The following is a 23,431-nucleotide window of genomic DNA, read 5'->3' as shown; positions in this document are numbered from 1 at the left end:
GGACAGAACCACACTTGAATGCCAAGAATCTTTCTCTTTTTATCCGTTTTCTATTTTTTCTTTCTCAGTCCCTTATTTAAGTCTCTAGGTAAATAACAGCATATCTGAGGTTTGCTGTTATTTTAAACCAGCTGTGGATTAAACAGAGCTTGAAAAGGACATCGGCCCCCACCTTTATCTCCTGTTTTGCTTCTGCAGTGTTGGCAAAAATCCCAGCACAGTGATATGCCTTCCCTCTCACCCTTGGCCCAATTCCCCCAACACACACCAGACTTTTCCTGTTGGCTCTCTGAACAGCCATGGCCTGCATTAAGGACTCCCAATGGATGAGAACTTTGGTACTGTACACCCCCAGTGACTCAAGCCCAGGTCACCAGGAGTCCACTGTGGGGCAGAGGGAAGGTAGAACCTCTCTTTTCCCAGATGTACCTGCAACAGCAGCATTACCTCTACCCTACTGTTAAGTTTGCACTGTTTTCATTCCTTCTCTGAATTCTGATTCTCTACAAATAAACAAACTTACTAAATCAACTCCCCAACCTTTGAATACAGCTTTGGGATTTCAGGTTTGTTGACTGCAGTCAGTTTAGTACTGCACACCCTGACGCAGATAGGAGTATAAGCTTGTAGTGTGGAATTATATTTTTTTCCTCAGTATTATTTACAAAGAAAGCATAAAAAAATTAAAGACAAAAGTAATTTTCAGCAGCTTGATTCTTTTCTCCCATAAATTTGATGTTTAATTCCTAAGTTTCATGACCTCATTTACTTGCAGAGCTGCTCCTGCTGTTTACCTCCCAGTGTGGTGTAGGGCAATTATGAATAGCACTCTGGAACATATTTGCAGCAATTATGGTAATGTAGATTATTAGGAAACAAGTTCATAAAGTTTGGCAAAGATGGTGCTACTACTCTACTCTCCTTTCTGATGCAGTCTGAAATGCTGCTTCTTATTATGGGAAAGTAATTAATTTTTGACTCCTGTTTCTCACACTAGTATTAATTTTAGCCGTGAAATATGTTTGCTACCTGACACAAAGTAACAAGAAATGATAAAAGGAAATAAGGAGAAATAGGAAAAGGATAAAGTTGTTTCTTTAATCAAGGAGATTTAGGTATTTGGAATTAAAAATATATTGTGTTACAGACCAATGGTATGATGTCTCTAAAAGGGGAATTCCTTTTTTTTATTTCCTGGGTATTCTTCCTCAAGAGAAGTAGACCCCCATTATCGTTCTTATCACAAAATTTTCCACAGCAATTAGAATAATGTAAGTGAAAGACAGCTCATTGGGAGCAATGGGTTAAAAGCAGAAGAATGCTGGGGATTGTAAACACACTCAAGTGACCTTGCAGCTGGGAAATGCAAAAAGTCTGGACAGAAACAACATAGAAAAAGATATACTTTATGCCTTCTGCTGTTTACGTTCTGTGTGCATTGAGAACTATCTATGTGTATAGATAACATAGGTGCTTGGTAACTTGGACGCACCTTAAGGGACAGGTGTGAGCTCCCTGCCTTGGTCCTGAGAAGATCAAAGCCCAGTGAAGACCACAGCATGATGGTAAAGCACGCATGTGCAAACCCTAGGCAGGCCGCTGGGAGCAGCAGGGCAGGATCTTCGAGCATGAACTGGGCGTGGTGGTGTCTGCATCCGCGTGTCTCCCTCTGCCAAGACCTCTGGGTTTATTTTCTTGGTTAGTACTGACACTTCTTTGGTTAATTCCCTAAGGAAACTAGGTTTATGCAACTGTGTATGCATCTCCATGCCTCAGCTTCCCTTCCCCCAGCCCTTTAGTAAGCTTTTAACTGATTTGCCCATTTTAACTACATTCAGACAAGGGAGGGAGATTTCTTTTTGCTGTGTTGCAGCCTCCTAAGACAAGAAGTAGTACCCAGCTTCCAGGTCCATACATGTCCTGCAACCTCCTTCACTCCCATTTTGTGCTAGCAAGGACAGAAGTCGTCCATGGCTCAGCTGTATTTTTTCCTGCCAAATCAGTGATCACAGAATTTATTGTTATTACTGTTTTTTATTTAGTAGTAGGAAAACTCTCATTCCTGCTTTTCTGCATTTTAAAACAAGTATTTTACACTCCAGGCTAACAAAAAACACCCTTTAAAAAACACTAATACACTTTATCACATTGCTCTGAGGGTTGTTATTCCATAGCATCATGTTGAGTGAGTCAGTTAATGCTCATACTATGTAGTTTTTTCCAGAATCCAGTCTGAATACTCAGCAACTTTGGTGTAGACTCCTGGCTGCCTGGGGCGAGCACACCCTTCGCCCCAGCTGGTGATGCCCACCAGATACCACACCTCCTCGTGCCTGCATGACAGTGGCCCTCCTGAATCTCCCTGTGTCACAGGAAAAAAAGACAGAGCATGCAAGGAAGAGGCCTCATCAGTATTTCTATCACAAAGAAAGCCTTGAATAAAATCAGCATCATTCAATGTTACCACTAGCATAACAGTCTATACTTCAATCACTTTCACTTCTGACTAATTAAGAGAGGACTGAAGCAGGTTTTCTGATCTACCAGTAAATTGATTTCTAAATAGTCATTGCAAACAATTTCCACTTCCCTTGAAGGTTCAAAACTACTGGCTTTTTTTGTTTTCTTTTTATTATTATTATTAACTTATCTAAATACAGTGATTTAAAATCCAATGAAAACTATGTGTGCAAGTAAGAAAAACAGCCAATTTGGCAGCATTTTTTCTTATGACCTTGTTTTTAGTATCTCAGTTCTCTACATGCCTTATCTTGTTTGAGTGACTCTGTCGCACTCAGGATAAAACACCTTTGTGTTTTCTTTTCCTATTCCTAAGCAATCTTTCTGAACATAAGATTCTTTAGAGAAGCTGTTAGGGGTTGTTAGGACAATAGGAAGTGTATTATTTTTTAAAAGAACATCTCCATGTTCTGTTATGCTGTATCAAATAAAGAAAGCATAATTGGCATAGAGGAAAAATTACTTCCCAACTCCAAGTATTTTTATTCCTAACCACTCATAGCAATAATAATATTTCAGCATACAAATATTAATGCTATTGTGACATTTTCAATTCTAATTATGAACAGAACAGTTTGGACAGTTTGTTTTTAGCCTTCTATTCCCCATGCATTTTAATAGCATTGCTAGCACCCTCCCTTCTGGTTTGTACACAGTGGATGCTTTAAAATAAGATTTTATGTACTGTATTTCATGCCAAGAAATAAAAAAAAAAAAAGGAAATCTGCTCTTATTGGAGAAATGCTTCAAGATACTATACTTGCACTCTCTGGATTTCTGATAGTCTGAAGGAACACTGTTTTACTCCCTAAATGGATATCTATATATCCACACTCAGAGTTTCCTATCCATGGAATCTACCCCTAAAGACTTCAATGTCATTTAAGAAATATTTTCCATATTCCTAGTTTTCTGTGCTTTTGACAACCTAAAGGGACAAGTTAATCAAGAGCTCTGTTGATAATCATACTTTTCTAATAATAGTAATTAATAATAATTATACTATTCATTTATATATTTGAACATATGGTTGGAATATACAACTATGCACTACTGTTTGTCATTACCTTACAAGCATCCCTTCCACCTTCATCATAGCCAGCACAGATCACTTTATCACCTATTCTGCGCTTCCGGTACCTTGCCTGGCATTCCTCTTTTGACATGAAGGGAACAGGAGCCTTCTGAAGAATATCTTGTACCCGACCTATATAAAAGTCAATATGAGCAGAGAAATGTTTGATTCTAGCAAAATAAAGGTTAAAATTCGACTCTGGAAATCCCCATATGCTGATACTACAAAGTGTGAGGTAACTGTTTCTAGAGTGTTAATAGGTGTTCATGACACCGATTTTCCTTTCTTTGTGTTAGCAAACAATGTGAATTGTCTTCTAATTTAAATGCTTTTATAATGCCATCTTCTTTTTCATGACTGGAAAAGCTTCAAAACTCCCTTGTGATTTACAGTGAATCGTCATATATGAACGGCTCTCAGCACATTGGCCCTTGGAGCATTGCTTTGTGTTAGTAACTATTATTTCCTAGTAAATTGTTGCAATAGGTTTGGAATCTCCCAGCTGCCAAATCTGTGCTGCTCTCTATCCTAGTTGTTTTTAAGGTAGAGAAATTTGCACATAGACTAAACAAGAGTATTTGAGGGCAGCCTTTTCTCTAGTAATTAACAGAAGAAATTTTTCTATACAGTATCTGCCTAAGTCTGTTAGACTTCACATTGAACTATAACTTTCAGATAGGCAAGTGTATAAAGGAAAAGGTGTATATACATCTATATAAACATATAAAAATTACACACAAAAATATAAACAAATAAATAGGTGTAAAACCAGAGCTTGATAATTAAGAGCTTTTTGGCCTACCTCCATATAAAATCAGAGGAGTTCAAATCTCATCTACTATCAAAACACAGGTCATTGGCATGGTCTATAATCAATCTTCAGAATAATAAAAGCAATATACTTCAATCTCCAATTTATAAAGTCATATGAATACAATCACATAAAAAAAATCATGGGTTATGTGCAGACTATAATTCAAAACAGTTCAGTGGTAGGTTTATTGCCTTTCTTAGGCAAAATAAAAAAGAGTGTGCAAAACCCAGATATGTACTGGGGTTTGCTAGTAGATTAAGCTAGAATCTAAGGAAAAGTATTTGAGTGTTGTAGAAGATATATTTAAGATTGAATTGTCAGGTATTTCAAACTATTGAACCAATTTATAAAATTAATTATTGTATCAGAGCACTGAGCTATTTAAGGATAATTTCATACATCTTTCATTTATGTTTTATGATGTCTTAATAGAAATCAATTCTAATAAAAAATTATATTAAAGTACTGTCTAGAAAGAATAATGGTAGCTTAGAACAGAGCAGAATTTTCTCTTTTTAAAGAGGAGGTTTCTTTTGTCAAACACATTAATTTTAAAAATACAAAATTTCACTGTTTAAAAAAATATTTGTCTGTACCTTTTTCTTTTCTGTAACCCCATCCAATTACCCAACAGTCAGTATAAAATGTGTTAGTGTCTTCTTTTGATGGCAGGCAGATAGGTAGCTGAAGATCTAAAGTATGAGAGAAAATATTAGTTTGACCAGCAGAGACAACCACAACAGTAAGGTTTTGTGGGCACCCACATGAGCCCTGATGACAGCCTCCATGTTATGCTCTGTCCCTTACACTATGTATCATTCCCATCACCTAAATTAAAGCCACCCATTTTATTTTCGAAGCCAACAGAATAGATTCTCCTCAAACCCCAGTAACTGCATATAAAAGGAAGCTAGCCCAGGTGTCACACACTGCCACAGCACTGCCAGCCCTGTGTCATCCTGCACGTTTTCAGAATTCCTCTTCAATACACTACATACCAGTAAAATTCATAGGCTTATCAAGTTTCAACAAAGCAATGTCATATCCAGTCTGTGCGTATTCATACTGAGAGTGAACAATAATCTCTTCCACTTTGAAGAAGGGCGTATCCTCATTTATTTCTGATTGTCTTAAAATACCAGCATAAACACGCCAAATGTTGGGATTCTCTAGACTGAAGGAAAAAGACAAACAGTCAGTCTGTGACTAAATAGCCTAATGCACTATTACAGTAAGAAAATAGCTCATATCGCATGAGAATGTCTAGGGTTCTGTAAGTAACTTGTCTGCTTTAGAATTTCACCTTCTAGATTCATTAAAATAATTTAGCATCAGCAGTACAATACTATGCTACAAAGGGATAAAGTATGGAGTTCCAGTTACACTAGGAAACTGAATAGTCTACCTGAAAATTTCACCTTTTTTGTTACATTAAAGCAGTTCATCTAATTCTAGTTCTCATTGTTATTATCCTGAAAGGTACATCTCAATTTATCTTGCATGCTGGGTTAACCTTTTGGGGCTTATTTGTACATTTACATTTAGGCCTCACCTCGTGACACAGTGAGCAGCTGTGAGGATCCACCGGTTGCTGATGATGGAGCCCCCACATAGGTGTCTCTGTCGAGACAACTTGGCATGCAAGCTGACCTGCCACGGCCATTCACCGGGGGAAGAGTCTGTCCCACCAACGATCCTAATAGTTCTTGCAGAATGCTGCATACACACTACAGAAATAATCTAAAACAGAGCTCAAAGACAACTTGCACTCACCAATGAAAAATGAAGACGAGACTACTGGTGACCACTGAATATGTACCACCCATTGTGAAGAAGGTGATACATGATACATTTTTCATGATTGGTGATCATAAAGTCTATTAAAACCAAATTCACAGTGCTGTTCTGGGGTTTACAATGTGACGATCTGACTGACTTCACTTTTCCAGAACACTCTAACTTTACAAGATCACCTATTGGGACAATGCAACCACTTTAAAAAAACATGGTTTGGCCTCCTACTGAAATCAGGGAAGCACTGGCTATTTTTCATGAAAGAAGTTTTACTTACCAGTGCTGGCTTTTTTTTTGCATAATCTTAGTGAGTATCCAGAGATACTTCCTGGCCCATGTACTATTTTTACTGGAGATCCATTTGAGGACATTCTTAGGTGACACTCACACTTTCTGCTAATGAATTAATGCAAACACTTAGTTTGTATTTTTTTCACTGAAGAGCACATACATTACTCCCTCACCACATCTCTGGAATCATTATTTCAGCAATCTTTGAACATTTTAAAAAATATATCTCACCCTTCCTCATTGCATGAACCTTGGAGGAGAGAATAGGAAAAAAATTGGCAGCGGATCATGTCTGTGCAAACGTGCTGACAGGCTCTGTGTCCTTTAGTATAAGTGACATTAAGTTCATCTCCCAAAAAATCCATATGCGTGTAAGTGCGAGAATTGCAGGCTGTAAGAATGATTGCATTCAAAGCATCAGAAAGTTATTAATCAGATTAATTTTTTTTTCTAATTGTAATTTATTGTTTACCAGGTAAAGATCTTCTGCAATTTAGGAGGCCAAAGCCTGATATGGCATTTTCTTGTGATACGAGTGCTTCTGGAATTCCACTTGTTGATGTCTTCAGAAGGCAAAGATTTCTAAAATTAAATATTTTTTAAAATAACTAAACCTGTTATATAACACCATAAAAATAATTGTTTAGGTACAGGTAAAAGAAGATTCTTTCCTAAATACACTCTTTTCTCCCAAGTCTCAATCTGCAGAAATATTTCATATGAAAATGTATTCACTAAGTTCACTAGTTCACACAAAATTGAGGCAGTTTTTATAGTGCTGTGAAATGCCATACAGCATACCAAACCTACTAAAGGTTTTACAGTATTCATACATATAGAGAAGAGGTGATTTTAGATGATGCGTGCCATCTCAGCTTTGCTTTTCCCTGAAATTGCTGTGAAATTTTATTCTTCTCATTTGTGTGGAATATTGATTTTTAACTATTCTCACTACTGTGTATGAAAGAAGGAAGCCAAATAGAAATATTTTTAAACCCATTAACCTAATTGAAAAATCTTTTCAGGTAAATAAGTTCACCCTGCCAGGAAACCAGATGGCTCTTTTGATAATATTTTGATAAATTTGATAATATTTTGATAAAATTTTGATAAAATTCAGCTTTAAGTCTTTAAAACAATCTGGAGGCTCACTGTACTTTTGACGTGTATAATTCTTTTCAGATTAAGACCAGATACACAACCACAATACAAAAGCCCTGATCACATTGGAAAACAGTTGAAATGCCCACAGGAAATTATAAATTTATGAGCAAAAACCATAGAAACCTGTGTTTTACTGAAAATACCTTTTCAACATAAATTTACATACTTATAAGAAATCTGTGTTTAAAAAAAAGACTGTGTTTTTAAAAAACAAATTTTAAAAAATCTATCTAGATAATTGCATTTAATTGTCATAGTCACCTTTGAGATTCTATTTGCCATTTCCTGGTAAAAAATGTAAAGAACAAGCACTTTGGAAAATATGTACAAATAGTTTGGCAGACAGAAATATCAGGAGTGAAAAAACTTGTAATATTAATTCCTGAAAACTCGTGATCTTCAAAAATGTCCATTTGACAATCTGTATAAAACAAGAACAAAATAACAAAATTCCAGACTTTAGTATGCCATCAGAATACTGAGATTTACAGATTACTCATTTCTATCTTTATTCCTGTTTTCCTTCTCTGATTGATCAGTTGGAAAGATAACACAACATTTTAACCAAAAACTATTTCTCAAGAATATTTTTGAATATGTAAAGTCATAGAGAGAACTACTGAAGAGGGATAAGGTTCATATAGAGGAAAATCTACATGTTACAATAGAGATTTGTTAATCTAATAGGGAAAGATTTAAATTAATTTTTAATGGATATATCAGGTTCATAGGAAGACTAGAAAAAATATAAGGTGATGTTCTTCTTAACATTTCTTTTACTATTTGAAAAGTAGGCACAGTAAGTAGGAATGCTGCCCCCTGACATGGCCAAAATAACACAACAGAGGCTTGTCAGGATATTTCACACAACTAGACTATGGATATAGAAGTTACAGGAAGTATTAGCATGTTTAAAAAGAGATAAATGAGTTTCCTTCTCCAAAGATATACTTGAAGTCCTGGTTCGAATCCTACTGCGAGAACTTAAAAAGAAAAAAATGGAAGCATCAGTACAGAGGATGTTTCCTGAACTTACCAAGCTGCAGAGATAGTAAAAAATAGTGAAATGATCCAAAAGATAGGATTTGGTGGCAGCAGAGAATGTGAGCTCTTGAGAAAGTACAGCAACCGAATCAGTACTGCCCAGTGTGTTATAGAAACATACGGGGAATATCTTACTACGAAGGGGAAACTAACAAGAGGCAGAGCTAAATGTGACTCCTGTTAATCTGATGAGGTTTTCAAAAAACATAGGCAAAAAGTACAATACTGGGCAGTAATTATACAATAAGAACAGTAAAAAAATATAATCAGAAATCTGGAAAATTAGAGTCAATTAACTCTGGCAATTAGTAGGTAAGATCCTATGTTAAGAGGAAATAGCATTCAGGAGAATGGATAGTTCCTAAAGGAAATTATATTTAAAGCATAAATGTGGATCTGAAACTTTAGGGAAGCAAACCTATAATCTCAAGGATCATGTTCAGAGATCATTTGCTCAATATCCAGTGATCCCAAGGAAGGTACTTTGCAAAGGGCAGAAAAATAGACAAATTGCTATGAATGTGTAATAGCATATGTGCACAAGGATGAAGTCAGAGAGGCAAAGGCACAAAATGAAAGGCCACATAGAAAGGAATAAACTAAACAAAGCCAGAAAAAAACTTCGAACAAATGTTGAAATAAACCCATTTCAGATATTGACAAAACAAGGCAGAAGATGTTACTGAGTTTTTATGACTACATTCTACAGATCTCTGTCTGGACAGGTATAGCTGATCTGTTTTAGATTAGGACAGGTGACCTCCCTAGATGACCTCTTGATCCACTAGTGCTGTCGAGGCTTCTATGATCACAAAATTTATTTCTTCTCTCTCTTGCCTGCTCTTGCCTCTTTCACAAGACACGGAAAGTAGGGAAACAGGCAGGAACAAGATTGATTTTCTCATGCTGTCATGGTTTAACCCCAGCCAACAACCAAGCCTCATGCAGCCACTCATTCACTCCCCCACCAGTAAGATCAGAGAGAGAATCAGAAAGGTAAAAACAGAGAACTTGTGGTTTCAGGTAAAGACAGTTTTATAGGAAAATCCCATGTTGGGCACCAAAAAGGACTTTGGTGGGTTGACCTTGGCTAGCTGCCAGGTGTCCAGCAACTCGCTCTATCATTCCTCCTTCCCAGCTGGACAGGTGAGGGAAAATGAGATGGAAAATGATTCATAGGCTGAAATAAGGCAAAAGCAAAAGCTTGCACACACATAAGCCAAGAGGAAAAACCCAATAATTTTATTCTCTACTTCCCATCAGCAAGTGATATCCATCCACTTCCTGGGAAGTAGGGCATCAGCATGCATAGTGGTTGCTCCAGAAGGCAAACACCATAAATAATAAATGCCCCTCCTTCCTCCTCCTTTCCTTAGCTTTTATAGCTGAGCTGACATCATGTGATATGGAATGTCCCTGTGGGAAATTTGGGTCAGTTGACCTGGTTGCATTCGCTCACAGGATCTTGCCCACCCCCAGACTATTGATGGGAGGAATGCTGGGGAGAGAGCACTGATGCTGTGCCAGTGCTGCCCAGCAGTAAACCCAAGCACGGATTTGAGAAAGAAATATATTGATATAGTCTCTACAAAAAGTGATTTATAAAGGAAACCTAGATTATCTGTGAGATAAAATAAGGCTATATGAAAGCAGAATAACATCATCATCATTAAGAAGGGAACATATCACACAGTAAGACAAAGTGGAGATAGATTTAAGAAAAAAGAAAAAACTAGAAAAAAGTGAAAGATGTTTCAACTGAGAATAAGAAGGTTTAATACACACTGTTTGATTCTAGACTCTTGAGAATTTTGTCTGAGTAATGATTGCAGGAACAAGCACTGACTTTTTGCTTTCATCGCAAATCACCCACAAAATGCATAATATATCCCTTCCTATTAGCCAGCTGTATTAGAAAGCTGCAGATCTCCATTAAAAATTTTCAAGTGCATACACAGTATACAACAGAGTGTAGAAAGCTTTATATTTCCCCTGATCTTTGAATCTGATGGGCTTTTATCTTCCAGTTTTGTATCCATGATACAAAGATAACGTACAATATCACCAAGCTAATCTTATGAAAGAATTTTTTAGATCTTTAAAGAAGGGAACTATTTCTGTAAGACAAATGATAACATGAAAAAATCAAAAATAGATGAACCTCCTTTGTCCCTGAGTGTACTAACTATATTTTAAGGAAAAGATTATATTAGAATTATTCTACATAATGAAACATTTATACATGTCAGTGGTAGACTGCATTTCAGGATACATGACCCTTAAAACTAAACAGAATCAGAGATTTTAAATAGTTACCTAATTCAGAAAGCTGGCATGGCTTTAAAGAGAATCCAGACACAACCTCATCAAGCATCTTTATGCTGGCTGGAGTTCCAATACTGGTATGTTTCAAGAAGCATTTTTTCCTGAATGACAAAAAGTAAAGAAAGTGGTAAGAAAACAGGTCTTCTTCCTTGGATTAAATCACCTTCCTGAACCCAGAAATCCTACCATTGTGCATGGTCTGGCCATGGGCCAGAACAATCTCCAACCTCCAGAGCAAACGTCAAATTATGAACAGAGCTAGCTGAACAATGTTTAACTTGCAAAATTGAGGAGATTAAGAGCTCAAAAATAGGTCTCATAAAATGAAATCATTTCTGTGGATGCTCTGATGATGCTATTTTCAGAACAATAATCAGAGCAAGATTGAACAGAGCAAAAATGCAGCACAGCTACCAATATAATTTGCATTTCAGTCTCTTCAGAGGATTTTAGTTTTTTTCAAGGCTGTAATAATCAAGTTTGTCTTTCTCACCAATGGACAAATGAAAGTCAATTTACTATTGATATTTTCCCACCTGCAAGTGTGAACAAACATTGCAAGGAAGAATAAATTGAATATTCTTGAGTAAATTCTTGCACCTTAGACTGCTCTGAGATTTATTCTACTTAGGCATAGGGTTGTCCAGAGAAATGAATCCAACCTGTATTTACCAAAAGCTTGCATTGTGAAATGTTTCAGAGGCATATGTAAAAAAATGACAACGGTTGTTATTGGTACATCTTTTTTGACACTCTTGATAGCTGTCAGCCATTGAGATATCAAAAATATTCCCTTCCATATCCAGTCCTACATGGACATCTGGGCTGCAAGCTGTGGAGAAAGAGAGACCAAGTTCTAAAAATGTACTTCTATTCTTTTCTCCATCCCATGCCCCAAATTGCCCAAAAGATAGCAGTTTGTATGACACAGCCCTCATAATCCAGATGCCACGTCCCACACTCACTTCAGTTACATCATACTTTATACATAGATCTAGCACCAAATCAGAAATGCAGGCCTGGTGTAGTACCTCATGGCAAGGGGAACAACTGGCAGACTTTGTCAGTGCCTCTGCCTACATGAGAGAGGGGCTCTGACCACTGTGGCTGACTGAGACCAGAATGACATTCACCAAAGCAAGAACTCAGAATCAATACTAAAATATATTTTCCCAGTTCCAAATTCATAGAGCAGTTTAAATGGCAAAGTCTGTCCTCATAAGCTACAGACATGTCCCATTTGAGTCAGAATATTACATTTACACTCCACAGAGGGAGGATTGCAACTGTGGGGGTTGAAATGCAGGTCATTGGGGTCTCCACAGAACAAGAGTCAGCCAATGATTGGAGGCATTTTTAAACATGTGTGGATAGATTTTCATTTTAGTCTGATTCTAGTGTAATTCCAGTGATATTAATTAGTCTAAACAGCATAAAGAATAACATTCCACTGAAATCTCTTTCTAGTCCAAGATACTCAGAAATACAAACATGAAGGTTTATTGGCAGGAAAGAGCTTTGAAAGGGCCAGACTGCTCTGAAGGGCAAGTGGCAAGCAAAAGCAAGCACTGCTTACTTGACAATAGCTACAGTGGAGAACCTGCAAAAAAACCCATTTAGTCCTGCCATGTTGAGATGCTATACCAATACAACTGAAGAACTAGTCTGACATCCATAAGACACTATTTGTCCTCAAAGGCAGGAAGCAAATACTATATTCTTCCTTATTCTATTTTTCTAAAGTACCATGCTATGCTTAAAGTTGATCTCCTCTTAATGACATCATCATGACAGTGCAAGTTTAAAACATATATAAATTAACACATTTAATGGGCTTTTAATACGCCTGGTGATAATTTGCAGGTATGGCATGCTGACATTAAGGCTTCATGTAAAGCACACATACCCTAAAAACGCAGCTGCTAAAAAATTATTACACAGAATCACAAAAGTACTAGCATCACTTTGTGACAATGCACTTTTGCTGTGTTGAGCATCTGCACCTCAGGGGTCACACATGCCACTTATATGAGCCACTTTCTGGAGTGGAATTGTAGTAGTAAATTAATCTTTAGAACTGGAGTCAGCAGTTAAAGCATGGGCTGCCATCTGCCTCTAGCAAAAGAAACAGTGACTGCAGGAGCATGATTTCCCTGTTACTTCATGTGGCGAACCTGGATGGTGGATAGGTGGGCCTGAAGAGTAAAACCAGTAGAGTTTTTGTCACCTGTGTTTGAAAGCAGTCTGACAAAGAACACACAAGTCACTTCTTGGCTGCTTCCCTGATTCTATTCCTCTTTTTAAAATGCTAATTTTTTAACAGCTGCTACACAATGCAGAGCATAAAATACAGGCACGTGAATAACCGTATCTTACCACTAATTTGGTTACACTGTTTTAAGGAATGTCCAGAGATAGCTCCTTCCATATTCACTTTCGGCAGCATTTCTGTATCGCTGTCTTTTAAATAGCAGGAGAACCTGTGTTTTAAAATGCAGCAATTCACAGCTTTTGCAGTACAACACAGACTTTCATAATTGTTTCTCAGGTGAAATGCAGCTGTCCAATACACCTCAACATGAACTTTTTGACAAGTGCGATTGGAAGAAAAATAGGGTCAAGCCTTACAGGCTTGGTTGGCATTGGTGACAGGTGACAATACTTCGTGTTTGTGGGAGCTCCAAGAGGTCTCAATAAAATGAGAAACAGAGACCGGGCTTGGAGGATAGAAATGCACTGGGCATAGAGAGGAAATACAGCCTCATTCTCTCAGGCTACTGAAAATCTAAATTGTGAGAAAAATATGCCAAATAGAAAGGATGGGGAACAGTACGGGAGACCATCGGAGATGCGAAATTATTCACATTGTCCCTCAACAATAAATACGTGGCATAGAGGAGGGAGTGCAGAGTCAGTTCTCTTTCCTTGAAAGGGCTGGTGTGTGAGTGTGAAAATTTGGGCATTGTCAAATTTAACCTTTTGAATTCAAGCAATTACTCTTAGATCACCAGTTTTAGACATACATGACATTGTTTTCCATGGCAACCCTGTACCTTTCCCTGCATGCCTGTGTTCTGTCAAAATGTTACCAGGTTTCTAAATTATCACAGGAGACCAGCAAAAGACACAAGTACATTAACCTTCTACCTTTTTGCAGGATCTTTAGTCCATGTTGCTGGCAAGTAGGTGAAGAGCAGACAGGTAGGATGGTAAGTACACACTACTTGGCAGTAATTGGCAGTCGGTGTAAAAACTGTAGTGAGGTCTCCTCCTTGGAAGAATGTATTTTCATAGATCTGAGTCACACATTCTGACATGGAATAACAAAGTGTGTCAATTGTTAGAGATAGGAACACCCAGTTCACCAGGAGACAATGAAGCCACTGCTCCTCTTTGTCATTGACCTTGCTTTTAAAACAGGCTTTTTTCAGGAAAGGTGGATAAGGGAGGGTCAGTAGCACAGTTCTTCTGAGAGCCTCATCTTTTCACTCTAGCAGAAATAATACTGTCTAGGGTGTCTCCCTCTGTTCCCTGTCTCATACCCAATGCTGAACCAAGGTGGAAACCCAAGAAGCTGGATGGGCCACAAGGCAGATCTGCAAAGCAGAGAGGGAAGGTACGTTCTCATGGAAGATCTCAGGAACAGCAGAAGCCTCTTCTGAGAGAGACCAATATAGACCATCCTTATGAGGAAAATCAGGAAGAGGAAGTGCAGAGACCGAAAGGAGTTAGAAAGTTTTATGTAAAGACAATCCTATTTTTTAGGGATGCTCTGAGGTCAGAGTCACAGGTGGTGCCACTCTGCACAGCCTCAATGGCTCCCAGCATTTCATAGACCTTCAGCTCTCTCACACTGCACCTTGAACCCCCCAAACCTTCTTCAAAATGAAGAAAACACTGTTACAGGAATAACATCTCAGGAACAGTCTAGAATAAAAATGAGTTCTACTACTACCTTGCATCTGCAGGAATTCTTGGCTCTGAATGACATACTGAACTCTGTAATGGCAACCACTCACGCTGCAGAGCTGTGCATCAGAGGTACCTAAGCAGCAACCTGCTCCCATCTTTCAAAATGAAGGCACTTGTAAGATCACAGAATCACAGAATATGCTGAGTTGGAAGGGATCCACAAGGATTATTGAGTCTAACACCTGGCCCTGCACAGGACCATCCCCAAGACCATGTGCCCAAGAGCGTTGTTCAAACACTTTTTGAACTTTGTCAGGCTTGGTGCTGTGACCACTTCCCTGGGGAGCCTGTTCCAGTGCCCAACCACTCTCTGGGTGAAGAACCTTTCTCTAATATCTGACCTAAACCTCCCGTGACACAGCTTCAGGCTTTTGGTCCTGTCAGTCTCAAGGCTCCAAGGGGTTTTGAATATCCGTTGTAGTAGAGAAGCAGGGTAGTTTGTCAAAGGACTCTAATAAGATCTCTATATTAAAACATACAAGAGAGCTGTCTTTACACAGGAGACCCTCTCTCATCCTGAACTTGCCTTCCAAAAGGAGTAGCAAACCAGTAAAATGGCTATTTTTATCCCTGCATCTACAAAAGTGCTTTTTCTTGGAAGAAAGATAAAGAGAAAATAATGTATTTTTACAGACTGGGAGGAAACCCAACTGAAAACATTGTATCTAGTGGCTTAATCTGTTACTATAGAATGATCATCCTGTATCAAGTGATATTTAAAATAAAAACAAATGGAAATATGATTTTTCTGGATGGAATTCATTTTACAGTTTTAAAATACTACAAGTGGATTTTATTTGTTAATATGACTATAAACTATACTTTGGCAATTCAATGCTTCCTGCATACAGGTATAATATATAATTTTTTTGTTGTTGTTTAAAGGACTAAGTAAGGAATTACTAGGCATATCTGCTAGATGTGCTAATATCTTTCAAAGGTTAATTTCTTATTAGTAAAAAATTAGACTTTATAAACATGTAAGTTCTCTGGTATATATATACTTTCAAGCTCTTTCTCTAAAAAATTTTATTTATTATTCTCAGAGGCATTTCTTTGTCCAACTTTGTCATTAACAGAAAAAAAATTTCTATTCTTAGAATATTCTAAGCGAATTCTAAAGCTAAAAGAAAAAATATTGCAATTATTTGCTGTATCAGATATTTTGGATCCTATTTATCTTCTTCTAGCATAAATTAACAAAAAAAATTACTTATGCTGTAAAACTATGCACCATGTAAAACTGTGCCACTTCTGAACATTTTAATTTAATAAAAAATATTTTCTAGGCCTCAGAAATTTTCCAAGATTTTAGTTTTGCTGAGATTTAAAGCCAGGTAAAATATTTTCATAAATAATACTACATTTATCTATTAGATTTTGCTGAAAAGCTGTTACCTAATTGTTCTCTGAGAAAACAGTTGAAACATTACTGAACTTATACCTGTGTTAGGCCTTAGTTATAATTTATCAGGAAAGGGAATTTCAGAGAAGTGCAATGCAATTTTTGTAGTTTAACTTGTGCTAGCAGAACAAAGTAAATCATTAACACAGAATGAAAGACATACACTACTCGACCTCCTGCACTCCAATCAGCCATAAAGGGCTTCCTTCCCCAGCTGCTACTTGGGCTACTAATCTTGCCACTGGGCACAGAACATGGAGCATCACACCAATTTCACGGTTACAACGTGGATGCAGTCTCAGTCCTATAGAGAAAACTTCCTGTGGCATGGTCCCATGTGTGCTGGGGGAGGTGACAGCATGGGGCGTGGCAGGACAGTGCCAGCAAAGCCCCATTAGAAAGTTCCCTGTCAGACAACAGGGTTATGCCAGTTACCCGAACTTAACTAAGCTCAATAAGCAGAACAAACAGCTCTCTCAGGAGCAGACTGCAGTTACTAATCTTCTCCCCTTCTACAAGAGTTGCTTTACACTGTGTGTAAATCACAGGAATTATACATTAACTTACCGCTGTAAACTGAAGCAAGTAAGAAAATGAAATAAAAAGTCCGATAAATCCAATGCATCCTAAAAGCCACAAAATCGTTCTTTAGAATAAGTTTAATAAAGGGTGCATAATTAGTTTTATGAAGCACTGCTAAGCCTAACGCTGATTTACACTTGTACTGTTTCACCATTAATTCAAAATTACATTGAAAATTATGATTGCAGCTGTGATATGCTGTTTTGGCATACCTTTTAACAGCAGAAAATTCATTCTTGCTCAGACTGGGAACAATATTCCATTGAAACGACATTACTAATACTGACTCTCCATACAGTTTAGTAGATGCTGTTATCAATATAGCAAACAAATGACTCACACTCACTACTTCATATGCTATATGAATTCTAAACTATTTTTCACATGCAAAAACTTAAGCTGTGAACTAAATTAACCACAATACACAAGCCATAAATACTCAAACTTACACTGTCTTGTTGCTATGAAAACCTTTCACTGAATACCAGTCGCAATAATGATTACATACCTGAACACATAGTAGGTCTGGATGCATGGATAAGGTTTGCACTCTACTAAAAAAAAAAAAGTCAACACTTTGTGTTAAATATTACTGCCTGCAATGCTAACTCATCTCTAATGTTTACTTTGAATGAGTGCTCTTTTTGTCAATATTGTTACTGACCTTGGGACACATTTTCAGAACATCCATCATCCACACTGCGCTGGAACTGGTCCTGTATAGCTACGCGTCTGCAACACAGTCTCTCTTTTCTCCCCTATAAAATGATGATAATATTTTAAACCCCTGGGAAAATTTTCACCTTTATGTCAATTTGCAGAATTTTCATCGTTCCTGAAAGCAACCACAAAACCTACCCATATCTGAATATTTACAAACAAAGCAAGCTGAACTTAGCATTTTTTGTGTTGCTCAGCATGTACTAGCATTCAATTAAAATAATTGTTTTGCCTCTGTGTGTGTGTGTGCATTTCAATTGGTGGGACAAAGGGATTAGAACATTTGTCCAAGAACTTAGTTTCTTCACTTTTTGTTTCTCATTTGGGCTTTCCATTTCAGATATTGGGCAGTTATTCCAATCTGTTACTGTTTTTAAAAAAACACAAGCAAACAAACCAAAAAAAAAATCTCCAATCATGCACTTTTGGAAAAATAATGTATACCATTCAAAAAAGCAGAAAAACAGAACAGATTGACCATAAATTTTATGTGTCAAGATCATGTGTGTCATTCATGCAACATGTATTCATACCCACATTCATCAGAAGCTTTTGTAAGATTTCATTTCTATAATCCATTATTATCTATATTTTAGAATTTTTTCTCAGGAAGGGGTATCTTCTGGTGATGAGTGTATGTTTCCAAAGCAAACTAGTGGGGAAAAAAAAAAAGAAAAAAATACTTCCTTAAACTGGCAGTTCTCAAATTTAGATATCATACTCTTTCTAAAAGCAAACATCATTTTAATTACATCTGTAAGGGCATCAGTTGGATTTGATGGTGAAGCTCAGAAATAAGGCAGAAATGCTATTCAAAGAGAATCATAATGAGCATGCTCACTTTGGAAAATAAACACATTTTCTTTCACTGGGCCTGCTACTCACATGATGTGCTCCCATTAACACTGTTGTGCTGTTGCTCAAACCAACAAAAATGTATTCTGTACAGAGAAAAAAATGTATTATGGACTCTATGTTGATGAGTTATTGTTTATTATAGGACATATTTATTATAGGAGAAATTACAAAATATGCTGAGATAAATTCTCAGCTGGTATAAGTTTCCTGAGCCCCTCTGAAGTCCAGAGATTATATGATTTAAACTAGTAGTAGAGGTAGAAATTTAAAGTGCATAGAATGCCAAAACTATCTAATGCTCCTTAGGCTCATGAGGGCTCCACATATAAGGTTACTGTTGGTCTTAATTCCTTCATTGTATCAATTTAGCTATCAATATTTCAAATATTAGCTAAATCAGGATGTTGTATTTAGGTAATTCAGTAATTCGTATACCAGAAATAAAACATTTTTATAAATGGAAACATTTTTGATGATCCAAGTTCAAAGTTTATTTGAATCGTCTAAAATACAATGGAGAGCTTGCTTCTGTTTGACTCTGCTTCATTTTGACTTGGTAGTGAAAAGAACCAAAACCTGCTTCAGCCTAAGCAAGTTCTTTATGATTACATCTCCCTGGCAGTGCAATTGCCTACTCTCTTGATACTGCTTTCTGCTGATTTCCTCTGTGATCCATGCATTAATCTCTTTCATCCGCAAAGGTGGCAGGACTTACTGAACTGTTTCACCTCAGGAAATGAATGACTGGATTCTAGCCTGATTGAGGTTCTAATTCTGCCTGGCAGAACCAAATCCCACGTTTCTTATGGCAATTCTATTCAAAAAACAGCTTCAGCATGGAAGAGGATCTACTCTGTGATGAGACAACACCTGCTGGTTGTGATGTGGAGCAAGAGGAGAAGTTTCTCAGAGGAAATGAGGGAAGGAAGGCACCAGTATGGTGGGAACAACCCACATTCTCATTTTGATTTGGCTTCGTGGACACCTTTCCATCTGAATGAGGATTCTATAATAATTTAATGAACCTGAATGCTCCAGTAGGAAAAAAACAACCAACCAAAAAATATGCTGAAGAAGTTCATGGCTATCATTATGTATATGACAAAGGACAGAGAGAAATAAAATACCAAATGCTGCTAAAACAAACTCTAAATCTAAATCTTGATATTTTCTTCTTACAGTCAACAATCTACAGCTTTTTCATCTGAGTCACAATGCCATTATCTGAGTGAAGAATCCACTATCTCACTAGGGCAGAATGTTCTGTTTGACTTGATACCATCAAAATGTCTGCAAAAAGATGGATAGAATAATTTACTGATTTGTGAAAAGTGCAGCATTGTGTATTGTATCAAAATAAAACAGTTTACTAGTTTCATATCCTGCAATTACATGTCAACAATAGTCTTCCTGGAAATGCAGCCCAGAAAAAACTGCAAATCAGATGTCAAATAAGAAATCAATGCAAACCAAATTCAGGATCATATTAAAAAAAATAGAAGACAGTTGCAAATACTAAACAACAAATAGCTGCTAAGTTTGTTATTTCAGAGGTCTTCTTTGATTTTTCTCTTATAATCAGATTTGCCTTTTTTTTAATAGATGGAGAATCACATTACTGCCCATGGCCTTACTTTCTGTAGCTAAACCACCTGATGCTGGTTATCATTAGATATTAGAGAAGACAGAATGTTTCAACATATACTGAAGGGTCCCAGTATCTTGATCAAGGCTTGTAAACTGTCAGACAGTAACCCTTGAGTAAGTTGTATGTGTCCCTCAATTACTAGCCTGGAGTGAAGTCATTTGAGCATATGCCAAATGCTGAGTCTTTTGCTAACTGATAACTTTTGCCTTTCTTTGCTCAAAATATTTTGCAATTTCAATGAACACTTTATATCTCCACAAGTTATACTCCAGGCATCAAATAGAAAAGTCCATTTGTTGAACAAAAGATGGAGTTACACTTAGCAGAGTATACGTAAGAGACTCCCATTTTAAGAAGAATCTCAGATGTATGTATTGGTTTGGTTTAGAAAGGGGGTTAATTTAGTTTTTAATCTTTTAATCCATACAGACTATTAAGGTCATCTTCTAAATATGACCTGAGTATAAACTGAGGTACTTCTATACTGGGAGTTTTGCCAGGGAGTGGCACTGATACTCTTTTAGGAAGAAAATTGGGGTAGGATTCTCTGAAGGCTCTTTGAGTCTTTTAGCTGCTGGAAGAGGACATGATGTGAGCTCAAATACAGAAAAATGATCTGTTTGTAGCAGTGTACTAACATTTATATATATGAGGTTTTGTCTTTTTCAACATGAGGATTAAATTCAGGAAGGCAGGTGGATACTTAGTAAGCACCACTATTCCACCTCCTGCATGTGTCCCAAACATGCAGATTTCAGAGGCCAAAAAGCAGTTTGTGTCAAGGTAGCTGGAAACTTCTACTGCCTCTGAGGCACCCAAAGGTGCTCTCAAGCAGAACCTCCCACCAGAGGGAGGTCACACATTGTTTGTTGTCACTGTACCTCCTAACAGCTGTAAACCATGATCCAGAAACACTCACACACTCCATTTCTGTTATCCCAGTAGAAAGCTGTGTCCTTTCTGGCACCATACAAAAGGGATCTTTACAGAAGGTGCAATATTTTGCTTTAGAGTTCAGCTGCTATGTTAATACCATCAGCAGATACCTAAAACACAGGAAAAAAAATCACAAACAGCTAATATGCACATTTTTTATTATGCACAGTTTTTATTACACAATATTTTATTGTCCCATTATTTTATCAGGAAACCTGGCAAGGCTGTGCTACATTCCTCAGTCCTACAGGAAACCCACACACACACACACACACACACAAAACCCCAAAACAGAGAAACAAAAACCCAGAAAAAATTAACAAAATAAAGCCCCACACCCAGAGGGTTGTTGCTGACCACTACCAAATGATTACTACATACCACATGATTTAACCTAATAAAAGCACACTACACAATGCTAGGTATTTAACAGCTACCCTGCAGGCACAAAGTTCCCTGTATGTTTGGTACTGTTTTCCCCAATATTTATTTCCTTAGCAGCCTCAGATTGCTTCAGAACAAATTTTCACAACAGAAGATAAGAGATCACTGCCATTTCAGAATACAAAGATTACAGGATTACATTAGTGCTCATCTTGGCAGAGATACTTTGTGCATCACTAAATAGGGACTTTTCACTTTGGCAACCCTGTGCCAGCAGTTGAGCCCATGCACTTTTCATAATGAGTTTCTTATTATAGTTTCATCCAGTTTTTGTCTCAATTATTTTCTTGCTCATTTTGGAGAGTATAAGGAAGTTATATGAGATATACACACATTAGGTGAGAAGAACATGGTACAAAAGCAAAGTGCAAGAAAAAATATTGGTCAGTGTAGATAGAAGTCATAAAAATTATCTTATGGAAAAAATTGTTTCCATTTGGTCTATTTACAAACCTTTTCCACAAAACATACCCCACAGAAGAAAAGGAAGTAATATTAGTTTTCATTTGTCTTGAAAGTCCTCAACTTAAGAACATAGCTTACGACATGAGGTACCTCTCCAGGTTTCAACTACATGCCAAATCTCCTGGCAAACATATTCTGGATGCCAATCTTTTTTACCTTGAAAGTTCACACTGCCAAGTACCCAAAAGCATGAAATAATTCCTTAACTTAGAGTCTCTTTGGAAAACGGGTCATTTGTATTGTATGCATTAACATATGAAGATGATCTCAAAAGTTATCTCATTATAAAGAAGACAATGTTTACATTCAGCCCTGTAAACTGAAATTCTTGTTATTATACAGCAATGAAACCTACCTTTGAAAAAGAAGGCTGAAGAATGCAAGTATTACTATTGTTAAAGACATTTTTTTCTTAATGGTAAAATAAAGGTAGCAATTATAGACTATTTGCAAGCTCTGTGATTTCATTTACGTAAACTAATCAGTTAAATAGTTTCTTTTTAGAAGATCCTCAGAAAATGGTAAAAAATAGGCTTATCAGAATATAAAGAATTGGTCAGGTTCAAGGAAACCTCTAATTTACTTGTGAAACATAGAAATTATTTTCTCTTTATTAAGATATTCTACAAAGTACAGCAGTATCCCAGGTATTAAATGACTAAGTGTTGTTAAAAGGGCACATGGAAACAGACAAAAGAAAGAATCTGTAAATTTCAGCAAAACCAGTAAGGACAGATTACTCCTTTCTTATTTTGTAACACATTAATCATTAGAGTGGGCCAGTCCATGTTAGTTGTATCAGCTCTGACCTCCAGTTTCTCATCCAGTTCCCCTATGCAGGTTGCCCACAGCCCAAGAACAACCTGAAAACAACAACACACGAAAAGCCCTCACCACCAAGTGGCAAGAACAGCTAAAGACACAAGTGTGGTTATCGGTGGGCACCCCTCTCTGTACAGCACCAGGCATCGTGCTGGAGCAACTCATTACCAGCCAAAAGGAGCCCCAAAGCATAGGGCACAAGTAAAGGCCAGACCAGCTAGAGGACCTCAGCTTGGTTTAGCACCACCTTTTTCTTCAGAGCTTGCAAAAATCATGGAGAGTCCATTCTCCAGATGGCCTGTAGCAGATTTTTACCAGTCCTGAAGGTACAATCAGACAGAAACTTTCACAGGCACCTCATTCCATCACTGTAATTCCTCTTCAACATCAATTATCAAAAAACTCTGTATGTTGCCTTCAGGGCAGTAGAAGGCAAGAGAACATTGGCTCATCATGTCAGCTTTAGCACAGTAAAATCTAGTTGATTGATCACCGTAGAGGAACTGATGCTAAGAAATAATTATCTATCAGTAATTCACCTGCACACAGGCA

General features: G+C 37.2%; 1 protein-coding gene across 7 annotated transcripts; it reads right to left on the bottom strand.

Moving 5' to 3' along the window:
• Positions 1–1,078: 1,078 nt before the first annotated feature.
• Positions 1,079–23,262, bottom strand: KLKB1 (kallikrein B1). Of its 7 annotated transcripts, none has more exons than XM_042053781.1 (17): positions 18,244–18,338; positions 17,651–17,744; positions 17,495–17,540; positions 16,972–17,030; positions 14,175–14,337; positions 13,404–13,507; positions 11,700–11,859; positions 11,019–11,128; positions 7,920–8,079; positions 6,967–7,076; positions 6,726–6,885; positions 6,481–6,599; positions 5,962–6,136; positions 5,408–5,583; positions 5,006–5,101; positions 3,588–3,727; positions 1,079–2,362 (listed from the first exon to the last, which is right to left on the bottom strand). In XM_042053781.1, the coding sequence occupies exons 1-17, from the start codon at positions 18,283–18,285 to the stop codon at positions 2,207–2,209; spliced, it is 2,070 nt and encodes a 689-aa protein (XP_041909715.1). In that variant the 5' UTR covers positions 18,286–18,338; the 3' UTR covers positions 1,079–2,206. The 7 variants fall into 7 exon arrangements, with proteins under 7 accessions (XP_041909715.1, XP_041909716.1, XP_041909717.1 ...); XM_042053782.1 differs by having other exon boundaries at positions 6,481–6,596; positions 18,244–18,337; XM_042053783.1 differs by having other exon boundaries at positions 17,495–17,537; positions 18,244–18,336.
• Between the last annotated feature and the right edge of the window lie 169 nt (positions 23,263–23,431).

This window comes from Corvus kubaryi, unplaced genomic scaffold, assembly GCF_017639235.1.
Source record: "Corvus kubaryi isolate FWS band 111438036 unplaced genomic scaffold, C.kubaryi_AGA036_p1.0 split1-131, whole genome shotgun sequence".
NCBI classification, from domain to species: domain Eukaryota; kingdom Metazoa; phylum Chordata; class Aves; order Passeriformes; family Corvidae; genus Corvus; species Corvus kubaryi.
Note: the sequence above shows the minus strand (reverse complement) of the source record. Positions and strands in the feature narration are given on the sequence as shown.